At 34.8% G+C, this 16,466-nt stretch overlaps 2 protein-coding genes across 10 annotated transcripts; one reads left to right on the forward strand and one right to left on the reverse strand.

The window, feature by feature from the left end:
* Positions 1-7,557, forward strand: Yeti (yeti). Of its 9 annotated transcripts, none has more exons than XR_013033890.1 (5): positions 1-296; positions 549-936; positions 1,028-1,590; positions 2,864-2,982; positions 7,014-7,557. XR_013033890.1 is itself a non-coding variant. In XM_033469388.2 (4 exons), the coding sequence occupies exons 2-3, from the start codon at positions 579-581 to the stop codon at positions 1,549-1,551; spliced, it is 882 nt and encodes a 293-aa protein (XP_033325279.1). In that variant the 5' UTR covers positions 1-296; positions 549-578; the 3' UTR covers positions 1,552-1,590; positions 5,119-5,692. The 9 variants fall into 9 exon arrangements, 3 of the variants coding, with proteins under 3 accessions (XP_033325279.1, XP_076379892.1, XP_033325278.1); XR_013033889.1 differs by lacking the exon at positions 7,014-7,557 and adding an exon at positions 3,130-3,397; XR_013033887.1 differs by adding an exon at positions 5,119-5,302 and having other exon boundaries at positions 2-296; positions 1,028-2,982.
* LOC117219866 (uncharacterized) lies at positions 4,049-6,285 on the reverse strand. Its single transcript, XM_033469390.2, has 4 exons — positions 6,200-6,285; positions 6,026-6,136; positions 5,392-5,460; positions 4,049-4,565 (listed from the first exon to the last, which is right to left on the reverse strand). The coding sequence occupies exons 1-4, from the start codon at positions 6,253-6,255 to the stop codon at positions 4,337-4,339; spliced, it is 465 nt and encodes a 154-aa protein (XP_033325281.2). The 5' UTR covers positions 6,256-6,285; the 3' UTR covers positions 4,049-4,336.
* Positions 7,558-16,466: the final 8,909 nt, after the last annotated feature.

A 16,466-nucleotide genomic window follows, 5' to 3' on the forward strand; every position in this document is an offset into this window, starting at 1 on the left:
CCTATGTAGAAGCCATGATGCAAATCAACAAATTGGCGAATCGTAAATCGATTCGTAATTCATACTCTTCAATCGTTAATTTTTTGTGGTTTCTCATGTGTATCTGTTTTTTCATGTAGTTACGAAACGATTATCGATTTTCATTTGAAGCACGTTAGTACATATATAAGGGAATAACAAAAAACAGCTGAACTTAGAGATATTTTTAACAATCTGACGAAAGTTCCGGAAAGTGGTTCGTCGAGTAACTGAATTTTTTTGCAAGAAACATCGTATTTATTTTGCTGAGAGAATACGTAAGTTCCCGAAATAGCAAACTGCAATAACTCGTTTATCAGCTTGCAATCATATGCTGAATTACACATGTCAAAGAGGTTAGGTCGTTTAGTTTTGTATACGAAACAAAAGAAAGCATAAAATTTAAATAGACTTACCATTTTCATTTTATAGAAATCATAAAATTTCATTTCTAATTAGTGTTAAACGTAAACGTAATTAGTGTTAAAGTATTATAATAAATCAAAATTGTACAAATTTTTTTATTACAGGTATAATCACGAATTATATTTTGTTTTAATATGACTGAGGAACATCAGTTACCTTCTGATTCTGATGAAGACGACGAAGATTATGTTCCTGATGGTGCTGACAGTGAGCCTGTTTCAGAAGTAGAGTCAGAAGGTGATGCAGAAAGTGGCCCCGAGGATGAGAATGATGAAAACAAGAGGGAAACTACAAAGAAACAACGAAAAAAGGGAAATAGAGGTACAAAGTCTAATGTTAGGAAACATAAAAGACCAGGAAAAAATGTGAGAGCTGATAGTGATGAGAAAGAGAAAGTGGAAACGGAGGAATCCAAGGAAAAGAAGAAACTTACCGAAGAAGAGGAGAAGAAGAAAGCTGATTCACTTTGGGCAGATTTTATGAAAGATACAGGTAATGGTTTAATCTATAATTTGATTTGTTCAAGCAACATCCTATAATTGTATTCTTTTGCTCATTTTTACTGTATTTTTATATATTGCAGCAACTGTACCCAAATCTACATCTCAAAATACAGCAAACAAGGCAAACAAAGCAAAAGAAAAATCTCCGCCCTTAGAAAAGCCAAAAGTAGGAGAGAAAGTGAAGATAACTAAAGTCTTTGAGTTTGCTGGAGAGGAAGTGAAGGTTGAGAAAGAAGTATCGATAGATTCAGCTGAAGCTAGATTGTCTCTTTCTTCGGCAGAGAATTCTGATAAGACTGGGAATTCTGCTTCACCTGCTGGAAGAGGTTCTGGGAGGGGAAGAGGTTTCAAACGAACTGGTTTAGGAGGTATCTCTTCAGTTCTTGGTCAAATAGGGAAAAAAGCAAAAATCAGTACCTTAGAGAAGTCGAAGCTGGACTGGGACAGTTACAAAAAGGAGGAAAACTTGGAGGAAGAGATCAGCACTCATAACAAAGGCAAAGATGGTTATTTGGAGCGCCAAGATTTCTTGCAGAGAGCAGATCTACGGCAGTTTGAAATTGAGAAACAATTACGCAATGCCAACAGACGCAGCACACGGTGAATATATGCCGTATCTTGTGTGCATGTCTCTTCCTTACTGGTAAGGATTAGAGATGATATTAAAAATTCTACCTTTAGTAGACTTGCCAGTTATTGGCGCTTGTAACATGTATTTAGTCTTAATTCCTGGAACACTCATCTATATTTCGTAGCATATATAGAAACGTGATTGCCTCGCTTGGCTTGACAATCGGCTGGATCTGTTTACAATACGGTCGAAAGCCAATTATGTGAGAAGAGACTGATCATTCCAATGTATCGATGATAATACGGTGTGTTATGTATTAATTTAATTTACCATCTGCTAGCTAGGCTCTATATATCGCAGAATAGTAGGGTCTCTACTATATCACAGAACTTCGCATCGAAGCTGGATGTTTGAAGCTTGATGCTTCGGAAACCATATATTCTAATAACAGGATGCTCCAGAAACGTTTTTATTCCGTTTCCGTGCAAAAAAGAAGAACGATTAATGCAGTATAAATAGTGTAGAATCTAATGAGAATCCGTTTGAATGGAAGAATACTTGCGAATATGTGTCTTAGAAACGAACATGACATTAGTTTCATTTACAATCACTGCCTTCGGCGAGTCATGCAACCAGACATGTTACCATATTTATAAAAAAGGTACATGAGAGAAAAGCACAGACCGTTGTTAGCCCTGGAACAGACAATACTGGATTACTTCTGACCCGTATCAGAATGTAGATGCTTCGAATCTGTCTTGCCGATATAAAATATTACATTGACAACCCCAATGTTGCATTTTGATAATTTATACGAATTTTGTAAATTATGATACGCTGAACCGAGATCTGAAAGCCGTCTTTTGTCTTTTTCGGTTTTTAAAAAATGTTTTAAAAAAGTGAACTTTTTAACTTTGTGAATTGCTTCTGCTTTAAACGCATAAGCTATACAAGTGTACTTTGTGTAGAAAAATTCTGTAAAATCTCCCAAATGCATCAAGTAATTTTTATTTTACTTCAAATACAATAAAAGCTTATTTTGAAAGTTATGAAATTGAGATAAAATGTAATTATACCACGCCCACGTTCTTTCTTTGGTAAGACACGTTTAAAAAACTAACCGTCGTATTTGGGAAAGTCTACAAAATCATTTTACGTAAAAAATATTCGTATCGCTGTCTCCACTAAAACAAAAATATTTGTAAATGAAACCTTTACTTCATAATCGAATTTCTCAAAAGAGGAAATGACTTTTTGATTCGTGTTTAATGTATCAAAGTCTACAATGATCGTCTAATGGAGAATGTTCAAATTTATTGGATCATATTATTTAATTATATTTAAGGTGAAAAGAAGGAAAGACTTGTTTAAAAAATGCAACTGACCAGACCAATGCACTTGCATCTTTAGCACAATCAAAACACGAGTCAGAAGTGACTTGGTATAATAGGACAAGCATTAAAGGTAACACTACAGTAATGATTTTATACTTTTTCAGCGATATATATACCCATTAATTACGTATATGTACTTGCTAATCGCAGAATAATTTTCTGTGCGAGATATTTCGTTAATTGATAGTTGAGTTAATCCGGTAACTGTAATTCTTAGTTACAGTTTCTGCATTAATACGTGACCTATATCGTGCAGATATCAAGTATGCTTGTAGCTTATTCGATATCCTTAAATAAAAGATAAACAATGCTTTGTAACGGATGTTTCATGTGTTGTATCTTGACATTAGAGAAATTAAAGGAAGACGGCGAGGTATATGGATATATTGATCGAAAGTAACATCTGATAAAACTTATTCATCGTTGAATCCTTCGTTTATAATGTATTTTTTTTATCACGAAATAAATCTCTTTAGTACTTTGAATGTTCGATACGAAAATCTCTCTCTCTCTCTCTCTCTCTCTCTCTCTTTACTATGTGCATTGATTCACATCACTATTAGATTGCGGATTTTGTGCATTTATGGTATATATGAGTAGTAGTAGTAGCAGTAGTAGTAGTAAATAGTAAAAATATTAAAAGAATTTAATTCTCGAATGAAATTTCATTTTTTATTTTAGGTACTACAAAGATTTGTACTTCTCTAAAATTATGATTTAATGCAGTTGTTTAAATTATAATTTTGGGAAAATATTCCTGAGGCGCGCATAAAGATTAAAAACATTGTTATATTATCATTAATTTATTCAAATCAACGATAAAAGAAACAATTTTCTATTTAGCTTCCACTTCTTGTAACTGAGAAAGACAGTTTTTATTTTGCAAAAAGTCCGCAGTCTGATCATTATACATATACTATACAGTACCTATTTATATTTAGAGCTCTTTTATTTAAAAAAAAAACTTATTATATTATTGTCGTAAAATAGGTATGTAAAATAGGTATACGTGTGGTCAGTTATTCGCAGAAATATGAACGAAAAGTCAAGGAATTAAATTATATATCAAAATTTTAAATATTAAAAAATAGGAAAAATGTGCATACAGAATTTAGAATTTAAAATCACAAAATTAATTCTGCAATGAAAAACTGTATTTTCTATATGAAAATTCTATACAAACTGTCTAAAATACTTTTTAAGTATTTTTAAATTCTATATTAACAGTTCACTTATTCAAAAAAAGTCAAAGAAATTTTGTTTGCAAATATTTTGCAACGTAATGATGAAAATTACAGTGCAGAATATTTTAGTAGAGTCACGAGAAATTCTAGTGAGCTATTACAGTGGACAAAATCGATAATTGATCCTATTTGTGAAACTTTGGTCGTCCGAGTGTACAAACGTTCCATCCATTCTAACATTTAGCTGTCTGAATCGGAATTTCTAACGCATATGCAAAGCGTTGACATAAATTTATTTTTCTGGTTGCTTCCTCTTCGTCTGCTGCGTTTTTTATTTCTCATTTTTTTCGGTCTTTGAGAGATATGAGTGGCCATTTTCTCATGCGTGTTACAATGACAAATTGTTTTTATATCTTGGCACTTTTTCCGCTTCCATTGTGAGAATTTATTCGAGGCTAAGCTTCTTACACTATAATAAACACGATTGAGGATACTTTTGGTGAAGAACATTTTAGAAAACATGTTTTGATAAATTTTAAATTCGACATTTTTGTTAAATAAACTTCTTTATTATTTCTGCATTCTTTAATGAAACGAACTCTGTAGAACCATAAAGAAAAACAAAACTTGATTGATATTTGTGAAAACTGGTTAAGAACATTTTTTAGAAAGGTTTTTACTAGCTAAGAATATTTTTACTAATGTTCAATAAACTTTTGTAAACAGTTATTAGGTAAAATTCTCGATGTGTATTGTTACTATCATGAACTTTGAAAATATTTCTAGCAAAATATGTGAAATAATTCAATGTTTTGTTCAAATTGGTTTAAAATGGTTAAGATAGGAACAATATTGAGAATAATCAAACGGGGTAATCTTTTATGATTAGACGAAAAAAAGAAATTTCTAAAAATAATAAAAATAATTAATAGTAGTTTGTAATTCTTGTTTTCACCACATCAAACTGGCAAAGGAAAAAAGAAGTGCGTGATTAATTCTATAATAATCGTGTTTCCTTGTAGGAAAGACGGAAATTCATTGTTGGTGGCGTATAAAGCGAATTAATGTTGGAGTATCATGTTTCTCGCCGATCTACGCAAGTTTATCGAGTTAGCTAAAGTTTCAGACAATATTCTCAAGTAGTATCGGTAGCTATCTGCTGATTCACTGAAGTGGCATGGGAATGAGGATCCTAGAGAACGCAAGGTTGGAAAGTAATTGTTACTTCAAGAGACGATGCTTTTCAGAAAGTTTACGACAAAGACGGCAATTTATTGCATTTATTCTCCTCTCACCATATCTTGCGAGTTGGGGACATCGATGTCGAACACTCCACGGTTACTGTTGCTGCTTGACATTTCTTACTGCAAATGACGTAAAAACTTTTAAACCTGAACCGGAGATTTGTAATCCTCGGACTGCGATTATCGGGTCATTTTAACTCAATTTTGATTAATAACTCAATTTGTGCTAATGAAATTAAATAAGTTGCTATTACACTAGAGAAAGAACAGAAAGACTACAAAGACTCTACAAGAAGTATCTTCAAAAATATGTCTTGAAAAATTAATAAATAAAGCTGATAATGGTTATAAATATTGCCAATTGTATTTAATTATAATCATATTTAAAATTTGTGATTATACTACACATGAAGCTAGGTAGATTTTACTCAAATCTTGTAGATTTTTAACCCTTTCTGGCGGGTAACCACTTTTGAGACAAACCACTAATCAGAAATTGACATCTGATTAAACTGTAATTAATATACTTAAAATGACTATCAATAGGAAGAAAAATTCTACAAAAATTTTACATTGTGGCTGCCACAATTATTTATCATAATAGAAAAGAATAGTTAAGATCGTTCTGTAACGAAGTGATGCTAAAGTATGGAGCTTTTATCGTTAATATTATAAAAGCCAATACTTTTTGCAAATTTTTACATCAGTATCTAGTCCAGTTGCACTCTGACGTCTCCCAACAGCACCAATGGTAGAAACTGTTTTTGACTTTCTTGATTTGCCTTTTTGTGGGTCGCTATGATTACATAGTAATTATCATTGATATTTCATGAGCATTGTTTCAATCCTTTTTACGTACCTCACAGGGGCATGTCTATTTGCTGGACAAATGGGATCTTTACATTTCTTCGGCATTTTCTGTTAGTTCGCACAGGGAAACGTTATTTGTTTGAGTAATTGAAAGGATATGTTTTATTTTGAATTGGGAAAGTTGATCGCATCTTTGCGTTGATTTTTCATTAACCTCTATGTATCACGATGGCTAAAATATATCTCAACAGTTTCTTTTTTCTTTCTGAGTTTACGTAGATACATTTTTCCCCGAGCATTCACATATTTTAATGTCTGCTATTGTCCATTGTAAATAATCCGTGATCGTCTAATCGTTTAGATTGCATTTTCACGAGTAAATTTCTAACCTACTGTTACATTGACAGGCAATATCGAGTTTTCCGAAGAATTTCAGTTCAATCGTTGAAAGAGCGTGCAATCATATCTCGTTTACGTGACACATTTGCGCTAACAGTGCTCATACCTGGAACGAACGTATGTCAACAAAATTATCACGAAATGTCGGCGTGATCTAATCAACCGATTAAATTTTTTTCTCTATTTTGATATTCGAAAAAAAAATTATAAATAGATACCAACAACGTGTAAACAATTCGAGCAATTTCTATAATTGCCGATAAAACTTGTTTTGATAAAAGAAATCTGTTTCTATTGATATAGATCCGATTTATCTTGCGCAGATTCCTGTTACTTCGCATTTATAAGGATATTTTATAAAAAATGTGAGATACGTTCATTTTCATTTCGTTCATCTGGACACTTTTTGGAAATTAACGAGACATTCCACAGATATTAATCTTTTTGTTGGTTTATTATTATAGACTATGGACGCAAGGCACGTTAAACTTATACTTTCATTTGAATGAAAAAAAGAAAATTATTCAATGTAAAGTACATTTAATATACGTGCAATTTTATCGTTAATGTGAGATTACACGTAATCTAATGCATGAGACAACACAACCATCGCTTTTACGAAATGATATTATCAAAATTGTGGTAACGAAACATGAGGAAAAATATTAAAGATCAATGAATGTGAGAATTGAATGGAGTAGTCTGAAATTGTGAGACGCGCGAATTGAGTAGAAAAATTTAAACAAATGTCAGACAACTGAAGGAATAATTGTAAGGATAGTTAAAACGAACTTAGAAAGAAATTGAGGTATACAAGTATAATGAAAAGAATCAAGAAGAAACCGATCAAGCAATATAACTTTTATTAAGATATAAGTATATGCGAAAGAAAAGAGAATTAAATTAATTATATTTTAAAAGCAATAAATACATGTGAAAAATATGGACTGGTATATTGATACGAAATAGCGTTATTTTTAAGAATTAAATAAATACCTGTTATCCAGTTGTAGGCTACCTTGTTCTTTATATTTGCTACCATTTCAACGACGATTCAGCGTTCAAAATCACTTAAAACGTTAAAAATGCTGAAAAATCCTCGATGCGTTGTTACAGATTGTAAAAGTAACATTCAAAAAGCCAAATAGTGCTTCAGGTTTAGCAGCCGTCGTCCATACGTGACGACAAATCAATATATCGCGCATTCAGCCGTCAACAAAGATTTATACGATCGCAGTACATAACGCTCTGCGCCCTCCTTGATTAACAGCCCCGAGATCCAATCGCAGTATTTTAACGTCTGAAAGGAGCCAAAAAACGCTATCAAATGGCGTGGAAATCTCAAGCCAGCGACAGTTCGTTATGTCTGCAATTACGTGCGCGAATCGTCTACAGTGTCGCAAATCTGACAAGAGAATCGAGTCGGCATACCGGTTACGAGTCTGCGGGAAAACGATACAGAGAAGAAACGGAACCGGCTCGGTTCAGCTAGAATTAATTAAGCAGCTAGTGCGGCGGCATAATCTTCCAAATAAATGTCAGCGTTAGATACGGCACGGCGCGTATCTGTTATACCAGTTCTCTGGTACAGGAATACATATACATATAGGTATATATGTTGACTTTTTTATTATGTATATATATATATATATATATATATATATATATATATGTGTTGATTTTTCCGTGGCGGGATCGCGACTGCGAACGTGTCGCGAACGTTGTTAAGTCGAGTTACGATCGATCTTGGAATCACAGCCGCGGACGAAGATGAAGAAGGAGGAAATTGGCGAGTCCGAGAAGAGGAAGACGAGCGAACCGGAGGAACGACGCGTGTGCCGGACCCGTGTTCGACGTGTGTGCAAAACGGCAGCAGGAATATCGACGCCAGACTGGCGGCCGTTAGTTGTGGCCTTGCCATCGGCAATTTATTCACGAACCGGAATATCTCTGCGGGCGTTCGTTCGGCAACCTCCATTCGCTTCAGAGCACTTCAAGTGAACCTCTTCTTTTAAAGAGCGAGCTCGTTACTTTTCCAGTTGCATCGTACGCGATGCATGCGACGCCGCGTCGCGGTACACTGTTTGCCGGGGACCCCGGAAAAAGACGGTCGAAAATGTCGGACCTTTCAGGAACTTGGGGTGATTTTGTTTTATCGAGGATGTTTTTGCTCAGGAACAACGTCGCTCGGATCCTTTCCACAAGGAACCGTATCGGTTTATTGTGTTGTACAAGATAACGTCCCGACGCTCAGTGGGGAATTTATCCCGAAAACACGGAACAAAGTAATTTTATAAAAAAATTCTCGGAAGGAAAAATTTGCTCAATAAGAGTTAATTCAATATATAAGTTATGATTTACTATGATTTTTTGTACCATTTGTTCATTTTGGACATGATTGCACAGCTTCAAAATGCTTTATCCTCAGAACACCTGAAACTGTTCATATTATTTGTAATTATTTTATTTATCTTACTTAAGCGATGAGTGAGTACTTAGGGTGCAGTGTTCGTTTTGATCACATTTTAAAGGATCGGGTGTTATTCAGTGTTGCCAGGGAATTGATAGCGCATGTTTCAGTTGATAGTGCAGTTTCTCGGACGTCGCGTCCCCGCAATCGACAATCCTCCCCCCCCCCCCCCCCCACTCCTATGCATCGTCACGTGACGATCTAGGGCTACTACGTATCTTCTCCGTTACTCTAACTTCAATTTGTCGACAATTGCGGAGCATGGGGCAAGGAGAGGGTAAAGGGATTTCCCTCGCGCCATCAATTCCCTGGCAACACTGGCCTCACCTTCCTTTTAAAAAAATGGCTGCCACTAGATGCTACTGAAGCAGTCAGACGGATTGTTGTAATTATTGACATCCTTTTAGCTGGAAATTTTATAATTTTTTAATCATTTTCTATACATTAGTTGCTAATTCGTTGTTCATCAGTTGTTAATTAGTTTAACACTTGGATATGCAATATATGTATTTTATAATTATATTTTTGTTTATAAATGTCGTTATACAATAGATTTTGCTACTCAATGTTTATATTTTTTTATAGATTTTGCCATTCAATGTTTATACGTACATATATGCCTCATCGTAAAATATCAAAAAGTAAAGTATATATATATATATTTATGGTTATGATTCAGTCAGAAAATGTCTTTTTACCACGTTTTCGGGGTGAATGCCCTACTGTGCAACGCTGCACAGCTACCTTGTTGAAGTAACTTATTAACACTAAACTTGCCGTGCAGTGCCGGTCAAAATAACTGGTTCCATATTTTTAATTTTTAAATTGTTGAATTTATAAAGTCTTTCGTAGAAAACGATTGAATAAATTCAATCTTGTAATTTTGACAAATCAACGCCTGGCAAACATCTCTAGTGGCATACTTCCGTTGTTTCGAGTCGGAATTAATTTCTGATCTCTTGCTGACGATATTTAAACATTAATATTTTAACGTTAACTCCCGCAACTGCATTTAGCAGTTCTGATAATAGAAATAATCAATTGTAATAGGTGCTATATAAAATAAACTTAAGAGAACATGTGAGCCAAAAGACATTGGAAAGCTATGATGATGTGCAGGCACTTCGCGCTTGCGAATTAAGGAAGGCTACGGATGGTTTCACTTTGGATCCTCTTTCTCCCTTTTTACTATGCCTCCGGCGCCCATTAATTCGTGCCACGTTTCTTATATACGCGTATAATTGATCCGCATACCGATCTTAGTGCTTTTAGGCACGAGTGGTCTCTGGGCTCTCGAACGGACTTCTTTTTACTTTGACGCTATGAATGAACCAGCCACGATCACTTGCTTCGATACTACAGTTATGCTATTATTCGGAGTGCAAGAAGTTCAAGACGAACCACCAGTGGAATACTTTCCATGCTACAATTTCGCTATGTTGATGTTTTATGAACTTGTAAGGCTGTCAACGTCGTCACTACTCGACAGAGCAGACTTAATACTATGACTATGTTCTACCTATTGATTAGCAATTAATGTTCGATATCTAAAAGTTCGTACGCCACGTGTTAACATATTATACGTAGGAGATTTTTGATAGTAATCTGTTAATAAAAATTCTTTATTAAATTTTTTAATGTCTGAATAACGGTCTGTTCTCTAGTCATCGATATTTAAGCGTTCAAGTTAATGTTGGCGAACAATAAATATAGATTTTCATTTTCTCCTAGCAAAATAAATAGAATCAAAAAAGTTCTAAGCATTGTAACTAAAACAGCTAAGAATCTTTTAGTATATTTTTTAAAAGTCATATCGATCATGATGAACAGGCGAAAAATGCAATCGACATAAATAATCGACATAATGGCATAAAGTAGCCATTTCGGAACGTATTGATCCAACTTTTCGTAGGCAAAGTCGTCGACAAGATTTCTTTGACGTTTCTACATTAACTAACATTTAACGTTTGACGTTTGCATACATTCACTCGTTAAAATAATTACACACCTGTTAAAGCAAAATAACCTTTCCAAAATTAAAATCTGCTAGACAATGTTTCAAAAAATCTTTTTAAACAATTGCAATTAGTCTGAATAACCAAAAATGGTAGAAAACGCAAGTTTCGTGAGTTATTGCACGTAGTACACACTTTCTCACCCTTTTCTGATTCGCAACTTTTTAATCAAATGTTTTGTTAGTATCAAAATCAAGAAGTTCGACTTAAAATAAACAAAGATAAGACTGGTCCTTGATTCTTCTACATTTACCGAAATCACAAAAACATCTGTACAAGAAATCTTTATACAAGCGTATGCTAGAAATCTTATGAAATTTGAGTAAATCCAATTTTTTTGTCACTGTCACGAAAAAAATCAACATTAGTCGTGTTTAGACCTCGTTAGATCCAGCGTTAAACAATCGACAGTTCCGAGGGCAAGCGTGGCAGAAAAAATTCCAGATGCTTGTCAGCAATCTTTCAAGTTTCTTTTTGACCGCGTTTCTTGGTTTCTTTTGTTGCGCCGTGCGAGCTAAACGCACCCCTTCGGCCAAGCGTTTTCTCGGTGGCCACGGAAGACAAGTGGCGGAAAGACGTTTAGTCCCTTTTCCATTGCAAGAGCTGCTACTCTTTTCATCCTTGTTCTTTGCGTTCTCTGCTCTCCTCGTTGGGTTCATCCGAGCGAGGCATGTTTTATGGATAGACTTCTAGAGGTTCAGCGGCGCCAGCTCTTCGTGGGTACACTGGCCACTTACTGTATCTCCCGCTGTTATGGACTACGTAAACGCAAGTGAGATATTGGAGCGGGTGCCTAAACCCCTATGGAATTCGTTGGTAAATTATTCCGGAAGTCGACGATGCGGCGGTACAGCGATCCGGACGAGACCGTTCTCCAATCCATCAAATGTAGGTCGTAGAAAGTCACGGAAGGAAACTTCAACCGAATTCACTAATTAATTTCGCTTTTGTTCCGGCCCGGTTATGTAAAGCACTCCCTCTGCGACATAGCACAGTGCTGCAGTCAATGGACAAAATTCATAAAAGTCACAGCTTCACATCTATTCGAAACTACGTGTATGATGTGTTAAAATGCCTAAATAATCATATTTAGCAATAGAATAATTAAAAAATTGAGCAGTAGATTGATTTCAAGTGAGTTCGCCGAACGAATGTTAGGAGGATAAAATAACACGTTAGTTTACATCGCAGCTTATTTACATTGCCTTATGAACAGGAGGCTATTTCACGATGTAACTCTTCATAAAATAACTTGACCTAACCCTGACTAAACTTGACATAACTAAGCATAACCGTGACATAACCACACGAACAAATTTTATATACAGAAATCGTAGAGTACTGTATAGTCGGCGAAATGACGTTTATTACCTGACCTAACCCTGACCTAATCTTGACATAACCGTAGCATAACCTTGACATAACCGTAGCTCTCTCTCCGTCCTACTCCTTTCTTTCTTCCTCTATCTCTCTCTTTCTCCGTATCTGCACCCCTTTCTCCCTCGCTCAATCACTCTCTCCTTTTCTTTCCCACTGTCACCCTCTCTTCCTCTTTCCGTCCCTCTCCCTTCCACTCCCTCACTTCTTCGCCCTCTCTCATTCCCTCTCTCTCTTCTTCTCTCTCCCTCTCCCTCCACTCTCTCTTTCTTGTTGCCTCTTTCTCTCCTTCTCTCCCTCACTGTCTTTCCCACTCTCTCCCTCCGTCTCCTTCTCACTGCTCTCTCTCGTTTTCGCTCTCTCAGTCTCTCGCTCTTGCTCCCACTCTCTCCATCTCCCTCTCTCTCTTTGCCTCACTCCTCTCTCACTCATTCTCTCTCCGTCTCTCTACCTCTCTCTCTCCCCCTCACCTCCCACTCTCTTTCACACCCTCTCTTTTCTCTCTTTACCCTCTTTTTCTCTCTAAATTTTTTGCGAAAAGTTGCCAATAAAATATGTAGGCACAGCCGGTTAGTAGCTTTGTACGCGGACATTCATTTATAGAAACGTAAGATTTGATTATCCAATAAAAGTAATCAAAAATTTTTTCACGAAATCGCATAATTTTTGTATCCAGATCGTTGCATCTTTGTATTTTTTTTTGGCAAATTTTGGTCGAAAATTGATTAACTATGATTTTTGTTTCGGATGCTCATATAAGGGCCGCACTGTGCGCCGGGTCGATTGTCTTTCAATAATAAACGAAGAAGTTGATATAACATACTCGTAATGGCGGTCGAGTCGTTTCAGTGAGCTAGGATAAAAGCATGTAACTTTAACCCTCATTCTATTGTGCCTGATTCACAGCGAACAAGAGCGAGGAGCACGCAATATGTGTGAGGGAAATATCAGTGTGAGTATATGACTCTGATACAAGTGGCAGCGCCTCGGTAGTTGTAAGGTTAAATTGACATTTTGTAGTAATCGCTTGAAAAAACTCGATTTTTCTCTCATTGCACATTTTCCTATAGTTTAGGACCATAGGAAGTACCAAATTCTCGAAAGAATAAAAAGCAGCGCACATTAGCAAAAACTACTTCGTTTGTTTGTTAACCCTTTTGTTCTCGGATGTCTCCTCTTATTGAGTTGCTGGCGATTATTGTATTTTAAAGATTACAAATTTTTGTTTCGTGAAATCTCTACAAATACAGTCTCATTAATGATACAATCTTATTTCTATAATACAATCTTATTTCCATAATACAATTTATTATAACCTTATGACAATTTTTGAAATCAAAATGTTAGCTGTTTTTCGCAAATAAATATGTTCGAATTGTTTGTAGGTGAACTCCGAAAAATCTCCGAGTGAAAAGAGTTAATTCTCTTAACACTAAACTTTGAAAACACTGGAAGCGTCTATTATACCATATATTACTTTTTAAAAGTAACAGTAATGTAAGTGTTTGTTTGAATTTTTCACGATTCCTCTTGTAACATTTGTCCGAAGTAATAGATTTATTGAATAAATTCCTCATGAATGTATCTTTACAATCGCAATAAGAGCATAGAGTGAAAATTTTTGCACTGGTTATTTTGCCGGGTCCCAGTAATATAAATTACAAAATTTTCAGTATGTACAGTAATACGTATAATAAACGAATTACTAGAAAATTATTATCTAGTGTATAATTGCTGAAAATAAATATGGGAAAATGTTTATGATAAAACATGTTACGAAACTATAACATCTGTCGTCCATTAATTACAGTGATTTTCAGTAATACAATAAAGCAGTATTAAGTAAGTACTGCATGTATCATTTCTGGTCGAATGAACTACTTCAGATTCATTTAGCAACTATTGAAATTATAAAGCTGTATTTGTAAAAAAAATCGAATCAATTTCTTTATGCAAGCTCATATTATATTAAATAATTGAATATATTTTCTCTGAATAATTGAATAAATTCTTATTAGAATTAATGTTCACAGTTCGATGTTAAACCAATGTAAAACAAAGTTTGATGTTCTATCTCTTGTTCTACCTCTTGTTCTACCTCAGTACAAATCATTTTAGGTAAAACCCTAAGAATAAGTTTGACTCATCAGTGAAAACTCTACGAGGAATTTGTTTGTCACCGATGAGAGTCCCTTGTTTGACTCATGCTTCCTCGTGTGATCCATGTCCTTATCATTAACACCGAACAGGTGTCTGGAGCACAGAAATTAATAATCCATTCGAAACTAATGATCCGTTCAAAAGGATATTCGCTATAAATACACGCTACCCAATATTATTAAATAAACATTTAATCAGATAAGAAGTAGAAGCACAAATTTCTTATACGTATACACTCCGGATGTTTATGCAATTTTTCATTTCTCAACAAAAATGAAAAAGAAAACAAGAATTAATTATTGTTACAAATGAAATTGCTGATTGTATAATGTCAATATCACACAAATGTTAATCAAGAGTATTCAATTTAAATTCTGAAACGTCCCTTTTGACCCATTTGATAAAAAATAATAATAATAATAATAGGTTTATTGATTTTAATAGCATAACCAAAAGAGAAAAGAAAATGTTATCAAGATAAAGTTCAGTCATTAAAAAGCGTATTATCAGGCTTCCAGTAAATAAAGTGTTAACAATTGCATTTCGAATTTGTATAAGCCGCGAACGCATACAGGTTCACAGTTTAATTGCTTGGAATGTAAAGTAACAATCGTTTCCCGATTTTATTCGACACGCCTGCTTCGCATCGACTTCGTACGATGTTGACACAGGCATTCGATCTTTCCATGGTGTTTCCGCGAATTTCAATGGTTTGTCTTGTGGAGGCGGCGTTTAAATTCCAAGTATGGTCGAAGTGGTCGGCGAAAGGAATTTGTCGTTCGCAAGCCGACTCTTTAGATACAACTATTATGCGACTTGCGGGACTACCATTACAGGGTGAATACAAACGATCTCCCGATGCCGCTGGCATATTTCCCCTCGAATGAAGTTGTAGTTCGTGGAATACACTGTCCGCAATGACAGCCGTCTTATCTGCTGGTAAGTTGTATTTTAATTGCTTAATTTTCCGCAGTTTTTCCATAAGTCAATAACTAGACAGCAGATTTTGTGCATTTATGACAAATGCGAGCAAATGGAATGCAAAACGATAAATGCAGAGAAAAAATATTACCAATGCCGTTACATTATTTTCAACTTACTAAAAATATTGATGAGGTGAAATTTGTATTTAATTCCTGATTGTGTTGCAATTGAGGCAAAGAATTTCTATTTTGCATAAAGATCGTAATATTAATTCGAATGAAGACCGAGGCATTAAGAATTGAACGCCTGCAAGTTAGTGTAGATATCCATATAAGATTTTACAAGTGTTCAATTTAGTTGACTAAAGTTCTAAAAATATTTGCCTCAGAAAATCTGATCATACATCAATGCATTGAAGAAAGAAATATTCTATATAAACAGTTAAACATTTTGTTCGTAACTTTGGTAGTTAAATATGCAAGTTTTTGAATATAGTTTTTCGTAATTGTTTATAAACTTATTTAAGCTGTAGCAGATCTGTGTATCGAAGAAAATAAATTCTCAAGTGAGCTCCTTTAATTTTAATCAACTTAATTTCTAATGAAGAAGCTACATGAACAAAGTAAACTAATATAATAGAGTTTATAGTTGACAACACAATGGAAAGAAAATGAAATGACGACAATTCACAACACAATGGGGAGAAAATAAATGAAAGATAACAATCGATAATATGATACTTGTCCCGGTAAAGCACTTGAAAACAATAGAATTCAGGATACTGGAATCGATCAGATAAAGTTTATATAGTTTATATAACAAAGGAGCTCTTAATCCATCTTTCACATAATAACGAAACTTTCCTACTTAATCGTCGCCAATATACGCTTTCATAATCGCTACTTCATTAACATTTTAATTAGATGCCCCGTGTCACATTGCTAATTGAAACAGCTACGAAACAATAAACG

This window comes from Megalopta genalis, chromosome 7 (genome assembly GCF_051020955.1).
Source record: "Megalopta genalis isolate 19385.01 chromosome 7, iyMegGena1_principal, whole genome shotgun sequence".
NCBI lineage: Eukaryota > Metazoa > Arthropoda > Insecta > Hymenoptera > Halictidae > Megalopta > Megalopta genalis.

What these genes read in the sequence shown, in the direction of transcription:
- Yeti (XM_033469388.2), top strand. Translation starts at nt 579, where the DNA reads ATGACTGAGGAACATCAGTTACCTTCTGATTCTGATGAAGACGACGAA. An exon ending in AGATTTTATGAAAGATACAG is followed by an intron (nt 937 to 1,027) that starts GTAATGGTTTAA and finishes TATATATTGCAG; the next exon opens with CAACTGTACCCAAATCTACA.
- LOC117219866 (XM_033469390.2), bottom strand. Translation starts at nt 6,255, where the DNA reads ATGCCGAAGAAATGTAAAGATCCCATTTGTCCAGCAAATAGACATGCC. An exon ending in AATAGACATGCCCCTGTGAG is followed by an intron (nt 6,137 to 6,199) that starts GTACGTAAAAAG and finishes ATGTAATCATAG; the next exon opens with CGACCCACAAAAAGGCAAAT. An exon ending in GATGTAAAAATTTGCAAAAA is followed by an intron (nt 5,461 to 6,025) that starts GTATTGGCTTTT and finishes CGTCATTTGCAG; the next exon opens with TAAGAAATGTCAAGCAGCAA.